This window comes from Hyla sarda, chromosome 7 (genome assembly GCF_029499605.1).
Source record: "Hyla sarda isolate aHylSar1 chromosome 7, aHylSar1.hap1, whole genome shotgun sequence".
In the NCBI taxonomy this organism is placed as follows: domain Eukaryota; kingdom Metazoa; phylum Chordata; class Amphibia; order Anura; family Hylidae; genus Hyla; species Hyla sarda.
This window is the reverse complement of record NC_079195.1, coordinates 173,458,953-173,477,337: the sequence shown is the minus strand read 5'-3', so window position 1 is coordinate 173,477,337 and position 18,385 is coordinate 173,458,953. Positions and strand designations below refer to the sequence as shown.

Below are 18,385 nucleotides of genomic sequence, written 5' to 3'. Positions count from 1 at the left end.
CACCCGCGATCCCGCGGATGTCCGCCATTAACCCCTCAGATGCTGTGATCAATACAGATCATAGCACCTGCAGCATCGCGATTACTTAACAGGATGATTGGATCGCCCGCAGCGCTGCCGCGGCGATCCGATCATCCTGCACGGCAGACAGAGGTCCCCTCACCTGCCTCTGCTGTCTTCCGGGAGTCTTCTGCTCTGATCTGCCTTCCCGCAGACCAGAGCAGAAGATGACCGATAACCCTGATCAGTGCTATGTCCTATACATAGCACTGAACAGGATTAGCAATCGAATGGTTGCTATAAATAGTCCCCTATGGGGATTATAAGAGTGTAAAAATAAAAGTAAAAAAAATAAAGTAAAAAAATGTGAAAAACCCCCTCCCCCAATAAAAACGTAAATTGTCCCATTTTCCCTATTTTACCCCCAAAAAGTGTAAAAAAAAATATTTTATATACATATTTGATATCGTCGCGTGCATAAATATAAATGATCCCGTACGGTGAACGGCGAGAATGTAAAAAAAAAAAAAAAAATTCCAAAATAGCTGCTTTTTTTTAAATAACATTTTATTCCAAATTTTTTTTTATAAAAAATGTAATAAAAGTTTTGTATAAGAAAATATGGTATTAATAAAAAGTACAGATCACAGCGCAAAAAATGAGCCCTCATACCACCGCTTTTACGGAAAAATGAAAAAGTTATAGGTCTTCAAAATAGGGGGATTTTAAACGTACTAATTTGTCTAAAAAGTTTGCGATTTTTTTTTAAGCGCAACAGTAATAGAAAAGTATATTATCATGGGTATCATTTTAATTGTATTGACCCAGAGAATAAAAAACACATTTCATTTTTACCATAAATTATACGGCGTGAAAACAATACCTTCCAAAATTAGCAAAATTGCGGTTTTCTTTTTAATTTCCCCACACAAATAGTATTTTTTTGGTTGCGCCATACATTTTATGGTAAAGTGAGTGATGGCATTACAACGGACAACTGGTCGCGCAAAAAACAAGCCCTCATACTAGTCTATGGATGAAAATATAAAAGAGTTATGATTTTTTGAAGGGGAGGAGGAAAAATTAAAAGCGTAAAAATAAAAAAGAGTCCTTAAGGTCCAAATGGGCTGAGTCCTTAAGGGGTAAATAGCGTGGCCTATTTTGGCATTAAAGGGGAAATCCAGTCAAAGTGGTAAAAATAAAAACTTAAATAAATTATTTATAAATTAATATATATATATATATATATATGCTCACCATAACTCCACAAGGCATCCCCGTTGATTTGTTTCAAAAACAGACCCCTATAGCCCACTTAAACAACATTTGAGGTGAAGGTTGTGTAACTACTGTAGACAACAGTCATGATATGTGATATGCTGGTCTTCCTGCCTGGAGGAAAAGCTGAAAGAAACATTGCAAAGAAACAAAATGGACAGCAGAGGTCAGCAAAGAGCACTGTGGTCGTGACAAAAGAGAAATCCAAAAAGAAAAGCATTTCCTCTGTAGTATACAGCCTCTAAAAAGTACTGGAAGGATTAAGATTTTTTAATAGAAGTCATTTACTAATCTGTTTTACTTTCTGGTACCAGTTGATTTAAAAAAAAAGTTTTCCACAGGAGTACCCCTTTAATATGAGCGCAACAGTGTAGCTCCCAAGACCCAGCAAATAGCTGATTTTACATATTAACATCTATAAATATAAAACTAATGTTTGTATGTGTATATGTATATATGTGTGTATGTTCCAGCATCACTTCCAGAGATATTTCCATACTTGGTGACATGTTACTTATGTCCACTAAAAATATAGCAGGGGTGTGGAAATGAAAAACTACTTGTTATAGGGACTAAAACGGAGCACAATCTACTTGTCTCTCATGATGATCCACTTGTCCTGGTACACAAAATAATTTTAACCAAAAAAACATATAAATAAGGTTTTTTCCTCCTTGCCCTATAATAACCATAACTGTTTTATTTTTCCATCTACAGACCCATATGGGGCTTGTTTTTTGTGGGACCAATTGGACTTTGTAATGACAACTATCATTTTTGAATGAATACCCTGAGTGCCGGTGTCTCAAAATTAGAGGTCTGGTGTGAGGCGCGAACTGCATACCGTTCTGCACCTCACACCGGCTCTGCTTGCCTGATGCTAAAAGCATGAAAAATTTACCTGCCTGGTGCCCGACACTGCATGTCCCGGGTGTCGGGCGATAGGATTTCCACATCCCTTTATAGGATAGTAAATGTAACCCTAACCTACCCCCATTTTTGGGGGTCGGGGTTTTTTGGTTAAAGTCCCATGTTCCAGCATAATTTCCGTATGGCTGGAGATATTTCGGTAATACTTGGTACTCATATTACTTATATTCAAATAAAAATAAAGGGTAGTTAAATTTACAATATCTTCATCACAACTCAGCCCCACCTGAGGATGGGATATGAGGACGGCATATTGGGCTTGACTCTTTGACCTGGTATGTCAAATTGGCCTGCCCTTTGACATATCCCACCTTCCTACTGGGGTGACACACTGTAACAAGCCCCCTCCTCATGTAATTAGCTTATTACTGGGTGACACACTGTAAAAAAAAATTGCCTCCTCATCCTGATGGCTGAGCAAGTGGTTCAGATGCCGGATGTTTACATTTTTTGTGGCAGGCAGAGCACCCCCCATCAAGAGGGTGCTCTAGGCAGCTGCCTATTTTGCCTATAAGCAGAGCTGGACCTGAATTTGGGTACAGAATGAGGACAGTATATGAGGTTTGGATATGAGGACGGGGAATGAGATCGGGATATGAGATTGGTATATGAGGTCGGGATAAGATGACAGGATATGAGGTCGGGATATGAGGTTGTGATATGAGATCGGATATGAGGAGGAGATATGAGGACCAGATAGGCCAGTCAGGATATGAGGTCGAGATATGAGTACAAAATATGAGGACAGAATATAAGGGTTGAGAAATGAGGAGGGGATATGGGGTTGGGATATGAGGAGGGTATATGGGGTCGGGATATGAGGAGAGGATATGGGGGTCACGATATGAGGACAAAAGCTTCCTCCTTTGTTGCTTTTCCTTCCCCACAAGGATTAGGTAGGAAATACCGGGCAACACTGGGTACTCAGCTAGTAGTCAATAAAGTTTAACTTGTCTGTTCATTTTCTCTGCAGTGGCCTCTACAGGGTAAGTGTGGTATTACATCTCAATATCCAAATAAATTACTGTGCAGGAACACATATAGGGGCATCAGAATGAATGAATGTTCATATTCCTTATCAGTCATATAGGTTGGTGTTGTTGTAAGAGACAACCCTTTTAACTGATTAAATAGTTCTTTTTAGAAATCCACCCACATGTACACATTGTAAAATTAGTTTGAGATGTATTTTATTTGTTGTAGTGTTTGTTCTTTATGAAAAGATGGCTTGTTTAAGAACCACCAGACTATGCGCTGTTACAGACCATTTAAATTTTTTTTCACTTAATTAAATTGTCTGCAGATAATGGTACCTAAGGGCCACTAGTTCTGACAAATTGAAATGCCATAAAATGCTAAGATCAGCATTCTGGCAAGCCAAAATCAATAGTGACCAAAGAGAGAAGGGATGGCTAGAAATATAAGCATCAGCTGTTGTAGTCCGCCAAGTACCAGTCATATTTCTTTTTTTTTTTACTTGCAGCTTGATGCAGTATGTAGGAGAGGGTTAGTGGTGTGTTAAGGTCACTTTGTAATATCAATAGCTTGATATTGGTGTTCCTGCATTTAGCATATATTTAAAATTTTAGGCCTCCATGACAGGAAACACATATATATCAATGAAATCTGTAAAAATTAAAATTAAACTTTAGATTAAAGTATCCACAAAAAAGGGGATAAGTGTCTGATCGCGGGGGATCCGAACGCTGGGACCTCCACAATCTTCGAAGTGTGCTAACCCCCACCTGTGTATTAGGGATGAGTTTTACCTCACTGGAGTACCCCTTTAATAATAATATGTGACCCAGGTTTATGAATCTTCCTGAAACCCACACTGTCCGGTTTTGCCTATAACAACAAATCACAGCTCAGCTTTCGCATTTTAACAAGCTCTGGTAAAATGAAAGCTGGGCTGTGATTGGTTGCTTTGGGCAAAAACAGACAGTTATGATTTTAGACAGAGTGATACATCTGGCCCAGTGTATTTCCCATGGCTTAGCACCACAGTCTTTGCATACCATCATCTATGCTGCTCTAACAGGCATCCTCTTAAGCACAGTAAAACTTCTCTGTTTACACCAGAGTTACAGACAAAAGCTACTGTTCAGGCGGGAACCCTTCCCATTTTTATGGTGAGCATGGGGACTTACCCTCAAACAGACACATGCCAACTCAACCACCAATCAACTTCAACCTAATGGTTCATCCTGCTACCATCTAATATTAGCAGACCAGAATTCCTTGGTGCCAGTTGCTTAAAGATGTACTCCAAAGAAGTGGGTGTGTATATATATATATATATATATATATATATATAGCTCCAAAGCCACCACACTGCCTGGGTATATGTTTCCTGTAAACCATCCTGCCTGATATGCATGGTTCCTTCGGCTCCTGTTGGCTTGCTTCTCTGGCCTCCCCTTGCCTACATCTCTCAGCAATCTTTTCTGCCAGCTCACTCTCTGAGAGTAGCCACCACCCTCCTGCTCTGAGCAGCAGAGAGAGGTTCAGTGTATGGCTGAGGCTGCACACACCTCCCAGTTCTCAGTACTAAAGAGAGCATGACTCATCAGTGCATGGCAGAAACCACATGGTCTGTGTCTCTCAGGAGGGTGGGGCTACTTTCAAAAAGGGATTTGGACAGAGACGGAGTGGATGGCTGGATGGATGATGTCATTCCCTCACTTGATGCATGTAAGTGTCCACCAGTGAAGGGAAACTTCTCTATGTAGGTAATTAATGATATTTAGATGATTATATAGGTTGATGAGAGGGAAATTATGGGCTATGGGTTTAGTTTCCCTGAGTACCCCTTTAACACCACAGATGCTACGGAAACAATGCAATAAAAGTTTGCACAGAACCATAGTGTAGACCTCCTCTCTATATGCAACCTTATGAATGGTATACGCTTTCCAGAGAGAGTTGTGCAAAGCCAGGCTGATGTATGCGTTTGATCAAATATAACGATTGGCTCTTTCCCCTTTAGCAACGAACCACAAACCATGAAATCTCCAACTCCTAAGGGAACGCAACTCAGATAGAAGACAACACAGATAAAAGCCAATGGACACTCCATGTGTACTTTTAATCATAGCATCGCAAAAAGAGAGCAACTAGGGCTCCAAAACTATACAGAAGAGGCAAATGAGTAGTCGAAACACAAGTAGCACAATGCACCAAACTGCCTCAGCAGGCCACCTAGCAAAGGTAAAAGAAGACCAATCTGTTACCATAGGGGGAACTATAGATTTCCTCCTCCTCGGAATGACTCCCAGTGCCACAGCCAGTAGCAGGCACATCAGTGCCAATATCAGGTCCTTCACCTGTCCTGGTATCAAAGATAGTAAAAGCACCTCCAGCCAAATGTGCACTCCAAGAAGTGCACTCCAGCCAAATGTTGGCCATCGTACCTGGAGCTGAGCTGCACCTCTAACACACATCCAGGACTGCCAGAAAGTATAAGTGTAACAGTGAGGGAACCTGATACCACCTTGTGAGAATTTTAAAATAGGTTTCCTGCAATTTAACAGAAACTAATGTTTTATGGCAGATGAGGCGGCTGCTTTATCCCAATCTCGCACAGTAAAAGTACAGCCCAGCTCCCGGGACCACCCTTCTTGGTAAGCGGGGGGGGGGGGGGGGGAGGGGGGAGGCAAACCCCAATGGAGTAAGAGGGTGTAGAAATCCAAAACTAGCTAACCGGGAGGCTCCTTATCAATACAGTTCTGGTTAGTTTTTGTATGTCAGGATGGTGATCGATCCTAATTGATCTCTTCCCACACTCTTGGCACTCAAATGGCTTTTCTCCTAGAGTCCTAAGGTGACTCTGCAGGGTATATCTGCAGGGTGCCTGAGGAAGAGGTCGTACCGACCTGGAAAGGTGTCACATGTACACATGGAGTTACCATTGGCTTCTATCCAAGTAGCGCTACAGATTTCCTAAGAAGTTGGAGGTTACATGATTTAACAGCTCATAACATTTTACAGTATTTTACAGTAATGACACAGCTAAATAACATTTGGTGAGAAAGCACATACTGTTTATATTATTGCTCAGTTTTCACCTTCCTTACAGACTGTAGATTACCTTTCGCTGTTAAAGCAGCTCTGACCCATTAAGGCATGGACAATAATACCTCTGAATGTGTCCGGTTGTATTAATCACCTGAGGTGAAGCCTTCTTGGATCAGGCTTGTTTTTCCAGAACATCCCACAGATGCTTATTCAGATTGAGACATGTGAAGTTAGAGGCCAAGTCATCACCTTTAACTCTTTGTCATGTTCCTTTAATCATCCCTGAAGATTTTTTGCAGTGTGGCTGGAGCATTATCCTGCTATAAGAGGCCACTGCCAATGGAAATACCATTGCCATGACAGGGTGTACTTGGTCTGCAATAATGTTTAGGTGTCCAAGTAACACCCTCATAAATTCCAGGGCTAGGGCATCCTCAATGAATTACAGGATGGAAATACCTAATAATTTCTGAACAAAGTCATGGGACATATTTAAGTACCACCATTGAACCTGAGAATAATCCAAAAACTACCATAAATACCCTTTTTAAGACAAAATGTACATACACTATGACCTTTTTGTTACAATTGTTGTGGTGATCCCTTAAAAATGTTGGCATATTTAGTAGAGTGGAGTAGAGCCAAGCAAGCAGCAAACCAATAGAGGGCTGTGCATACACAAATGTGGTCCTACTCAGTCATTGACAGTTCTCTCTCTATATGCACACTTTCCCACCGATTGCTGTCAATCACAAAGAAGAAGCTTCAGCTTGTTTACTTAACCAGCATGAGCAGAGATTTACATGAAAAATTACAAGTTATCCTGCAACTTTTCCAAAAACAACTATATATCAATCTGCTCAATTCCTCCTGTTCTATAATATGATGCCTGCAGACTGCACTGCATCCGCTGGACCTGTGTGGCAGATGGCACAGGCCATGCCAGGGAACTGAGTCTAAGGTGCCGCTGGTTTTCACCAGAGCCCGCTGCAAAGTGGGATGGTCTTGCTGCGGCAGGCGAAACCCAGGTTGCTACCCCTGGCACGACTCGACCACACAAGTGGCTGAGGAGATTTGAGGCACAGGAGGGATACAGCAACTCGTAGTCAGGATAGCAAAAGGTCAGGGCTGGCGGCACAGGTGCATAGTCAGGAACGTAGCAGGAGGTCAGTAGGCAGGCGGCACAGGAGCAAGGTCAGGTCACAGAACAAGGGGTCAAAAACACGGCAAGGCAAGTCAGAATAACGCTTTCTCAGTGGCACAAGGCAACGAAGATTCGGCAGAGATGTGAGGGAGGAGCAGGAATTTATAAGTGAGGCACATGTGTAAAAACTGGCCCTTTAAATCTTATAGCGTACTGGCCCTTTAAATCTTATAGCTTCGGCGTGTTCACCCTAGGAGACTGGGACACGCGCGCCAGAGCTGAGAGCCAGGGGAGGAGACAGCAGAGTGACTGGCTGGGATTTGCATGCGGGCGCATCCCGCAAAGCAAATCCCAGCCCCACTGGCTGGAGGAGAGATTGGGGTAATGCGCTTACGGCCAGTGCTCACGGCCGGAGCGCAGATCATAGCAAGCACATAGTAAGTCACATGACTGCGGTTCCATACAACAAGAAAAACATAACATGGAGAAAAAAAACATTCTTAACAAAGCTTAAAAAAGCTCCACTACTCTTCCACCAGACACTATGGGGTAGATTTATCAAAACCTGTGGGGAGGAAAAGCTGACCAGTAGCCCATAGCAACCAATCAGATTGCTTCTTTCATTTTTTAGAGGCCTTTTTAGTTTTTTTTTTATAAAGGAGCAATCTGATTGGTTGCTATGGGCAACTAGTCAGTTTTTTTTGTGCACAGGCTTTAATAAATCTCCCTATATACTTCTCATAAGATCGGACTACTTAGGGATTACACCTCTCTCGAGCAATAGAGATAGAGAATTACTCATTCCTTATATTATATGTTACATGTGCTACAAAGTGAGTATTACAAGGCTAAGCTTTCAGATGCTGAGCCTTACACCCAGGCTAAATATTTTGGTGCTCTCTTCTTCTTAGGTCCTCACACAATCATCTCCAACATTACTCTCGTATTTCACTTACTCACTACCCAAACATACCAGACTCTCACCCACCATTGATACCTTCAGAAGCAACTTGAAAGCCTAGCTCTTCAGGATATCCTACAACCTCCTGTATAGTAACCCTGCTCCTTGTAGAATGACCTCTGGAAAGTTCACAGAGAATGCTCAGTAGCATCGTCAATTCAACTAAATGGGACACAATTTATCTGAATGGGACAGATCAATTGTTATCTATAGTGCATAGGTTCTGCTGTAAACCATATTTCTAAATACTGTTAAAAATAGCTCAGGCCACAACCCCATAATAATGTACAAAAAATAAAATAAAAAAAATTACAATCAGAAAATAGAAACAGAATAGAAAAAAAAGAACATGTTTCAGTATTTGTCTCTAGTTTGCATTGATAGTTTTCTTGTCATATCCAAACAGGAAGTAATTTATCAATAGAGGTTGGTTGTATTGTGACTCCAGTATTTAGTGCAAAGTTCGCTGGAGAATACTTGCGTCTAGGCACTATGGGACTTGGAGTCTTGCTGACTAGCTTCTAACTTGCTGAAATATACTTGAGACTGATCTGGACTTGGAACTTGACTGAGTAGCTTACATAAGACTTTGGAACTGACAAACACTTACGTTAGGACTTACCGCCAGACTGGACCTAATGGGACCAGAGTTGCCCAAAGCTTTCTATCTCCTGTTATCCTTTCGGAACTTGACTTGCATGAACTTGACTTGGACTGTGCAAGGTCTGGTCAGCGGACTCTTGTAAAGGGTGCTGTCTCTCAGGGACAGGTTGGTGCAGCAACTGGATCTCCTTGGCCTGTCCCCATGTGGGGAGGTACAGGTCCACAGCAGAGGTCTGAAGGTGACTTCCACTCTCCTCTCCAAAACAAGACTAATTAGCACCTCTTGATTGGCTGAAGCAGACATATGATCCCCTTAGAATCCTCCTGTAAAAACAAGTTAACACTTAACGGCACAATGAGCATAAAAGGTCTTGACAATACATTACAGTGCAATGAATCATAACACATTTAAACCTGTAGTAGTGGGTGCCCAGAACAGACATTAAGTACAGCACCTGAGGTAGCATTTACCTGGCAAGGCCGAGACACCACAGTGTGACAGGGAGAAGCCACCATGATGACTCGTTGTTCAGGCGGCATGAAAGTAATGACAGGTTCCCTAAATAATAAATAAAGCATAATTCCTTAGACTGTGTTTGCTATTATAGTCCAGCCATACTCAACTGGCCGACCGTGGTCCACATGTGCACTGCAGCCACCAGGCATCAAGACCCTGAGGAGGCAGCTGGCTCTCCCCACATTTATTTGTATCATTGTCTTTTCAATGAATAATCGAGCATGGCCTGGAGCAAGGGAACACTCTGTTTACTGCTCAGCCCCCAAATGTTTCTTCTATAATGCAGTTGGCACGATAAGCGCTACCTGCCTCATTATGCTGTGGCCAAGTCTGACTAGAATAGGCAATAGCAGAGGATCGGCATGCCTGGGACATAGGGCATTCTCAGGTGTCGCTTGTGTTCACCCATCTGTGACTCTTCAGTTGATGCAGCTTCCATCATGAACTTCTGTCACAGGAAATTATTTAAGTGCACAGTTTATATTCATGTACTGTGCCACTATGCCTCCACATGTATTGTGTGACTATGGGGGCACAGTGATACGTACATGTACTATGTTGTAAAGTACAAATGGGGGCATAGTGGCACAGTATATGTGGGAGAATAGTGGCACCGTTCATGGGGGCATAGTAGCACAGTTCCTAGGAGGCAAAGCAGCAAAGTTCATTAAGGGGCACAGTGGCATTATTCATTGAGAGGGCACTGACACCTCATTGAGAGGTACAGTTATTTAGTTCTGGGCACAGTGTTTGGTAATATTTTGTTTGGGAGCATAGCATGTGGCAGAATTATACCCAGAGACACAGTTTGCGGCAGTATTATACTCAGGGCCACAGTGTTTGGTAGTATTATATTCAGGGAAACAGTGTGTGGCAGTATTATATTTGGAGCACAGTGGGTGGCAGTATTATATAGATAATAATTCAGAAGCACAATGTTTGGCAGCATTTAGGGGACCAGTGTGGCAGTATTATATTCAGGGGCACAGTGGGTGGCAGTATTATATAGGTAATAATAAAATTCTACGACAGACAGTGCTTTAATTGAGTACCCTGCTCTATCTATGTCAAACCTGTCAGTAGCTAGTGCATTTACTGCTTTATTGAACGTTATAGTTTTTACACATGTAGCTATTGTAGCCAAATATCAATAAATTATAATGTGACACAGTTTTGCACATTTCTTTTGGCTCTTTGACTCTTATGTCTATTAGTGATAATATCATTTCATATTGTTGATGAGACATTACATTTTCTTAATGTAAATTTTATAAGATTAGATGTTTTTAAAGATTCATGTTAAGAAGCTCCTTATCAACTTGTATATATCACTGTATTGTTCCTAAACGTATTTTAATATATGCACTGGTTATATAGTAATGCTTTACTTTACTCCCCCTAGTGTTAAAAATGGATATTGCAGTGGCATAGATGTTTGGTCTTATGAACCAATAATCATGCTCTTCAGAACTAAGTTTACATGATATATGATATTAGCTATAAGAATTAACATTTCTTTTCACGGTTTATCCTTTAATACTGCATGCAAAGTGGGAGCTAAGCAGCCATAACCATTTTCTATGACGTGTATTTACAATCATTAAACCAGTAATAGGGCTGTGAATCCCGAAATGAGTGAGACATATGACCATAACATGGTGTTACACACAGACTTTTCTCACATGACAGCTCCAATGTCTGCTGGTCCAATCTAGGCGTGACAACTTCTATAGCAGCTCCCATATGACTTGTTTGCAACTTGCTCCCAACTTTATGATCACCGAATGTCTTTCTCATTCTTTACTTTTTCTCCAAAAGTTTGATGAAAAGTTCATGACTGGGGCACATATGCTACTCCTTTTAATGCAACTGCAGAAGAAAACTGGTGTGATTGCAGTAATAAATCTGCCCATTTTATTTCTGATGGGAGACGGAGCGATTATATAACCTTTAATATTATTACTTCCCAGAAATTCACCCAGGCCCTGTTTATAGAGATCTCCATGACCACTATCTCTGACAGAGAGTTCTATAGTCTCACTGCTCTTACAGGAAAGAACCACTGTCTGTGCTGGTATAGAAACCTTGTTTCCCCTAGTAGAGGATGCCCCCTTGTTATAGATACAGTCCTGGGTATAAATAGGTCATAGGAGAGATCTCTGTACTGCCCCCTGATGCATTTATACATGGTTATTAGGTCATCCCTAAGCTTTTTCTTAGTCCTCCCATTCCCCGTATTACCCTGGTTGCCCGTCTTTGAACCCTCTCCAGCTCCACTATATCTTTCTTGTACACTGGTGCCCAGTACTGTACACAGTATTCTATGTGTGGTCTGACTAGTGATTTGTACAGTGGTAGAATTATTTCCTTGTCGTGGGCATCTATGCCCCTTTTCATCCACCCTATGATTTTATTTGCCTTGGCAGCAGCTGCCCGACACTGGTCACTACAGCTAAATTTACTGCTAACTAAGACTCCTAAGTCCTTTTCCATTTTCGTTGTCCCTGGTAGTTTTCCATTTAATACATATTTCCAGGCTGGATTTTTCCTCCCCATGCGCATTACTTTACATTTATCAGTGTTGAACCTCATGTGCCACTTCGCAGTCCAAACCTCCAACCTATCCAGATGCATTTGTAGCAGTGCACTGTCCTCTATTGTGTTACTACATGCAAACCCAGCCTCAGTGAAAACACTTGTCTAATGTAAGTACTTTACAGAAATCTGCTCCCCCTAGGCATAGTCTGATTATTTCATACTATGTCAACGCAGCATAGGACAGTGCTTCTCAAACACAGTTGTGCCTTAGTTGTTGGTGTACAGGAATGATCATAAGCCTTTCTTTGGCTGCAGTAATATTTGGATTAACGACATAAGTGCCTCTTATTGTATTTCTGTTATTGTTATACTGTGCTCATAGACAAATGAAAGGTAAAATGAACAATTCTTTGAATCTTACCATATTTGTACGGTGGCCCAGTACGGGATGGTGTGTCCCCGTACATTTCTCCTGCCCTGTCTGGCAGAGTCCCTCCATGTGCCCAGGTTCCCCCACCCCCTACAGTGTAACCCCTATTGTATATTTGTTTGTATTACTAGTGTACTGTTGCTTTAAGTATTATACCATGTGCTTGTTACCCAGGAGGCACTGGTGACCAAGTGACCCCCCCAAGTGACCTATGGGATCCTTGCTAAGCTCCCCTATAAAACCAGGGTAGGGGCTGCAATCTCTCTCTTGGAGCTCTTAGCTCTTGTTCCTGAGGTCCAGTTTAGTCAAGACGTCTCAGAGTGTGTCCAGAGCATTGGAGGCCTCAAGTCTAAAGTCTGCAGCCACAAAGTTAGCTCAAGTTAGCTCAAAGTCATCTTCATGTCAATTGTCAAGTCAGTCAAGTCAAGTCTTCTATGTAGTCACCGTGGCCTGCACTAAAGTGTCTTTACATACTGCAAGTCCCAGCAAGCCTGCAAGGTCCCCCTGTGTCACTGGTCACTGCCTTGGGATATTGGCTGTACTGCATAGACTGTATCACCTATCTACCCTCAGTAAAGTTACTATTGTCTATAACTTGGCATCGGTGTCTTCATTGCTCCCATGCCTAGCCCAGGACCAGTGGTATTACCTTTGGGAGGTTAAGGCTAAACCTCGCCCTGTCGTCATGACAAGAAGGGGTTAATAACATCTGCCCCCAGGGTTACACAATCTGCCCTGCATTGCACCCTGCTATACCACATTTGTGACCAGTGGTGGAGAGGCACAGGCATTACCATTTTATGGAAGCTGAATTGCTGGCAGAAAAGCCCAGTTATAAGAAACCTATTTATCAGAAACTGCAGAGATACAAGGAGAGAGGGCTCTGCTTGTTACAGGTTCCAGTCTGAGAGAAATTATTTTGGTGATACATAATAATTCAAAGTTCTTATTTCTACTTTTTATACTTCAAATTGTTTGGCATGAAAATTTCTACTTACAGCTTTAGGGAATGTTCACACAGGGCTTACATGCTGCAGGTTTGCTGTGCATTTCTAGCAGATTTTGACTTGCTTTCTAAGTTAATTGGGAAAATCGGATCTGCAACAAATCTGCAGCATTTTCCTAAGCTCGGTTCTCCTCAAGAGCCCCAACAGGTCATGTTTTCAGGATCACCACAGTTAAATCACCTGTGAAAGGAAATCCTGAAAACATGACCTGTTGTGGATTTTTTAGGACCGCGCTTAGGGAACACCAGTCTAGACCATAGCCCTCAGATTTCTCACCAAGTGCCCCCGATCATTGGTAACCACCACTTTGTTAACTATACCTGTGCCCTCATACACCTACCAATGTTTTTTTTCCCTCTGTTCTATTGTCCAGAGCATTAGCATTTACATGATATTACAAGTCTTATAATTGTATAACTTGGATTAACACCAGATGGCATTTCCTTTTGGTGCTGTATATGGATAGCATAAGAAAGTTGCTCATACCTGTCATGTTTTATATGCATATTCCACAGATAAACATCACAGGCATCCAGCCGTCCAGAGTCTACATAAAGTTGGAGACATTATTAGTGGTAGACAACATTTGCTCAGAGTGTTCTATTTCTACAATAGCTTTATAAAGACTGTCATTGATGAAACCCAGGGCTGGAAATATCTATAAATGTCATGAGTTACTGACTGTGTTTATTAGCACACATAAACATTAGAATAGTACTTGCTTCTTGTCAAAATGTGAAATATCTTTTGAAGATTTAATTCTTTAAATAAACTCAATTAAACCTGAGGTGGAGACAAGACAACATTCTGAAACACAGACAATGTTAGAGCTCGATTCACACTTTACATTGAATATGAAGTAATTCTGCACTAGATCACTTTCTATGTACCGTATATACTCGAGTATAAGCCGACCCGAATATAAGCCGAGGCCCCTAATTTCACCCCAAAATCCCAGGAAAAGTTATTGACTCGAGTATAAGCCTATGGTGGGAAATACATCATCCCCCCCTGTCATCATCCAGACCCTCATCATCATCACCCTGTCATCATCCCCCTTTCATCATCACCACCTGTCATCATCCCCCCTTCATCATCCCCTTGTCATCATCCCCTTGTCATCATCCCACACACCCCCTTCATCATCCCCTTGTCATCATCCCCTTGTCATCATCCCACACCCCCCCTTCATCATCCCCTTGTCATCATCCCCTTGCCATCATCCCCACCCCCCTTCATCATCCCCTTGTCATCATCCCCACCCCCCTTCATCATCCCCTTGTCATCATCCTCTTGTCATCATCCTCTTGTGAACTATCCGCCCTCAGTGGTCTTCAACCTGTGGACCTCCAGAGGTTTCAAAACTACAACTCCCAGCAAGCCCGGGCAGTCATCGGCTGTCCGGGCTTGCTGGGAGTTGTAGTTTTGAAACATCTGGAGGTCCGCAGGTTGAAGACCACTGCGGTCTTCGACATCATCCAGCCCCCTCTCACCCCCTTTAGTTCTGTACTCACCTCCGCTCGGCGCTGGTCCGGTGCTGCAGGACTGTCCGGTGGGGAGGTCGTCCGGTGGGATAGTGGTTCCGGGAAGCTATCTTCACCGGGGGCGCCTCTTCTCCGCACTTTGGGCCCGAAATCGAGGCGTTGCCTTGACGATGACGCAGAGGAACGTTGGTAATGAACGATTCTGGGGCCGGGCCCGAAGCGCGGAGAAGAGGCCTACCCGGTGAAGATAGCAGCCCGGAACCACTATCCCACCGGACGACCTCCCCACCGGACAGTCCTGCAGCACCGGACCAGCGCCAAGCGGAGGCGAAGGGGGTGTTTTCAGCACGAAAAATCGTGCTGAAAAACTCGGCTTATACTCGAGTATATACAGTGTACATCCAGTTGTTACTGTTCCCTCATTTACTGGGTTAGAAATACTAAGTTTAGTTTTATTTGTGTTTGTCCTTCTTGATAAACCTTTAGTTCCAGAGATGCGTCCTCATTCCCTCAGCACTATTGTCCTACAGATGGTAGACAGAGATAAGACTGAAGATACCATTTATCTGTCTGATAACATCTCCTTGCGTTGATTGCATTTCCAAGTCACCTGCTGAAAGAAATCCCTTAATAATAAATGACATCTGAGATGACAGGGTGTAATAGAATAAAAGACTTACCCTCCGGTATTGAGAAGGCCATGGTAATTGTTACCTCTTATTTGTGTCCTTTCAGGGCGTATTATTCCGTGTGGTGTGTGTATCTTTTTTACCAATGCCTTCCAGCTTTTACATGTCCTTCATATTGTTAAATAATACGTGCTGCCCCTGAATCCTGGTAAAAGAGGTCAAATTCATCCATGACCGAGCCAATAGAATATTTTTTTTGGCAGGAAACCTCCAGATTTATTGCAGATTTTGACCCCCCATTGAAATCATTGCGGGAAACCTGCAGTAAATTCGAACTGGGTCTGCATCAGGGCAATTTCTGTGGAAGACTTTCTGCAGCATTTTAAATAGATTTGTTAAAAATACATTGAAAATAAAGGTACAGTAGGTCGTGCTGTTAGATCTGACTATTTTTGTAAGGTCCTTTGACCCTGGGATAATAGAAAGCTACCTGAGTATAGGGATATACATCTGTGACACCTTTAGCCCATGATAAAACAGTCATTAAAGGGGTACTCCAGTGAAAACCTTTTTTCTTTTAAATCAACTGGTGGCAGAAAGTTAAACATATTTGTAAAATACTTCTATAAAAAAAATCTTAATCCTTCCTGTACTTATTAGCTGCTGAATACTACAGAGGAAATTCTTTTCTTTTTGGAATGCTCTCTGATGACATCACGAGCACAGTTCTCTCTGCTGACATTATTATAATAATAATAATGCTTTATTTATTGTTGTCCTTAGTGGGATTTGAACCCAAGTTCCCAGCATTGCAAGGCAGCAGTGCTAACCACTGAGCCACCGTGCTGCCCTTAGCATACATCTGCTATGCATGGTTGCTAAAATAGACAGAGATGTCAGCAGAGAGCACTGTGCTCGTGATGTCATCAGTGCTCCAAAAAGAAACAAATTTCCTCTGTAGCATTCAGCAGCTAATAAGTACTGGAAGGATTAAGATTTTTTAACAGAAGTAATTTGCAAATATGTTTAACTTTCTGCCACAAGTTGATTTAAAAGAAAAAAGGTTTTCACTGGAGTACCCCTTTAATATTTTGCAAAACAGCTTTTTAATGTACGTTGACTTGGACTTTTTAGCTCTCATGAATACTAACACTGCTGTTTTGTTTGGCACAGGTAGTGACTGTCTTTGCTCTAAGCATTGGGGCCCTTGTGATATATTTCATCGACTCATCCAAGTGAGTATACCTGCTTAAGGAATACAGAAATTGTATATATTGTGTAAGATGCATGTTGTACATATTGTTATGATTGTTACCTCCTCCGACTCATGTCACAAATCAATCCCCACTATACTCTTCCTGTAAATGTTAGTGTGACATTTGCCTACATCAAAAAAGGACCAGATGAAAGTGCATTTGGCAATTATAATTACCTCTTAGCCTTATACTGTTCTGTGACCACCCTGTCACACTGTGTCTTGCAGCACTAAACATTAAGGTTGCCCTGGCCATAACCATCTAGGTTATGTTGCTTGGAATTCTAGTTTTATGTACATTCACATTATTTATCCAGGCACAAAAATATTGTGCTTTAATTATAAAGCCATAAAAGCTAAAAATATATATACAGTGGGAATTACCGTATTTTTCGCCCTATAGGACGCACCGGTGTCTAAGACGCACCCTATTTTTAGGTGCAAAATCTAAAAAATTTAAGATTTTGAACCCAATAGTGGTCTTCAACCTGCGGACCTCCAGATGTTGCAACCTCTGGAGGTCCGCAGATTGAAGACCACTGCATAGGAGGCAATACTCACGTGTCCACGCCGCTCCGGACCCGTCACTGCTGCCCTGGATGTCGCTCCATCGCTGTCGCCGTGTCCCCGTCACTCTGCTGCCGGCCTGCTGATGAACGTCTCTGCTGCCGGCCGGGTATCCTCGCTCTCCGTCGCCGTCATCATGTTGTTAAGCACGCCAACGCACTTACGCGACGACGTGATGATGAGGAAGGAGAGCGCCGGCCATACAAGGGATCCCTGAACGGAGTAGACACCGAGGAGGCAGGTAAGGTCCCTCCCGGTGTCCTGTAAGCACTAACCCGGCTATTCAGTCGCGGCGGTCCCAAACAGCCCGACTGAACAGCCGGGTTAGTGCCACTTTCCCTTCAGACGTGGCGATCAGCTTTGATCGCCGCATCTGAAGGGTTAATACAGGGCATCACCGCGATCGGTGATGTCCTGTATTAGCCGCGGGTCCTGGCCGTTGATGGCCGCAGGGACCGCCGCAATAGGGGTGTATTTGCCGTATAAGATGCACCGACTTTTTCCCCCCATCATATTCACAAATATATGAGCTGTTTTAGGCTATTTTTAGGTTGAGTTAACAAGTAGATTGTGTAAATGTGAAATTATAAAATCTATGGAATGTAAACATTATCTAATATGTTTAACCCCTTAAGGACCAAACCCATTTTGACTTTAATGACCAGGCCAATTTTTGTTTTTGCACTTTCGTTTTTTCCTCCTCCCCTTCGAAAAATCATAACGCTTTCAATTTTGCACCTATGACCCATATAAGGGCTTGTTTTTTGTGCCACCAATTGTACTTTGTAATGACATAAATCACTTAATAACAAAATCTACTGTAAAACCAAAAAATTTGGTGTGGTGAAAAAAACCCGCCATGTTTAATTTTGGGGTGCAATTTTCAGTAAAAATGACACCTTATATTTATTCTGTAGGTCCATGCGCTCACAAGGATACCTTATGTTGGTTTTATTTTACTACTTTATATAAAAATTATAACTACATGCACTAAAATTAGTATGGTTAACGCCCTAAGGACCAGG

The 18,385-nt window shown here is 42.2% G+C and overlaps 1 protein-coding gene across 29 annotated transcripts in view; it reads left to right on the top strand.

The window, feature by feature from the left end:
* The window catches only part of KCNMA1 (potassium calcium-activated channel subfamily M alpha 1), a 550,733-nt gene that overhangs the window by 233,964 nt on the left and 298,384 nt on the right, over positions 1-18,385 (top strand). For all 29 annotated transcript variants that reach the window (XM_056531312.1, XM_056531315.1, XM_056531323.1 and 26 more), the window contains exon 3: positions 16,712-16,773. In XM_056531312.1, coding sequence (XP_056387287.1) covers positions 16,712-16,773 — 62 coding nt within the window. The remainder of the gene's footprint in view (positions 1-16,711; positions 16,774-18,385) is intronic.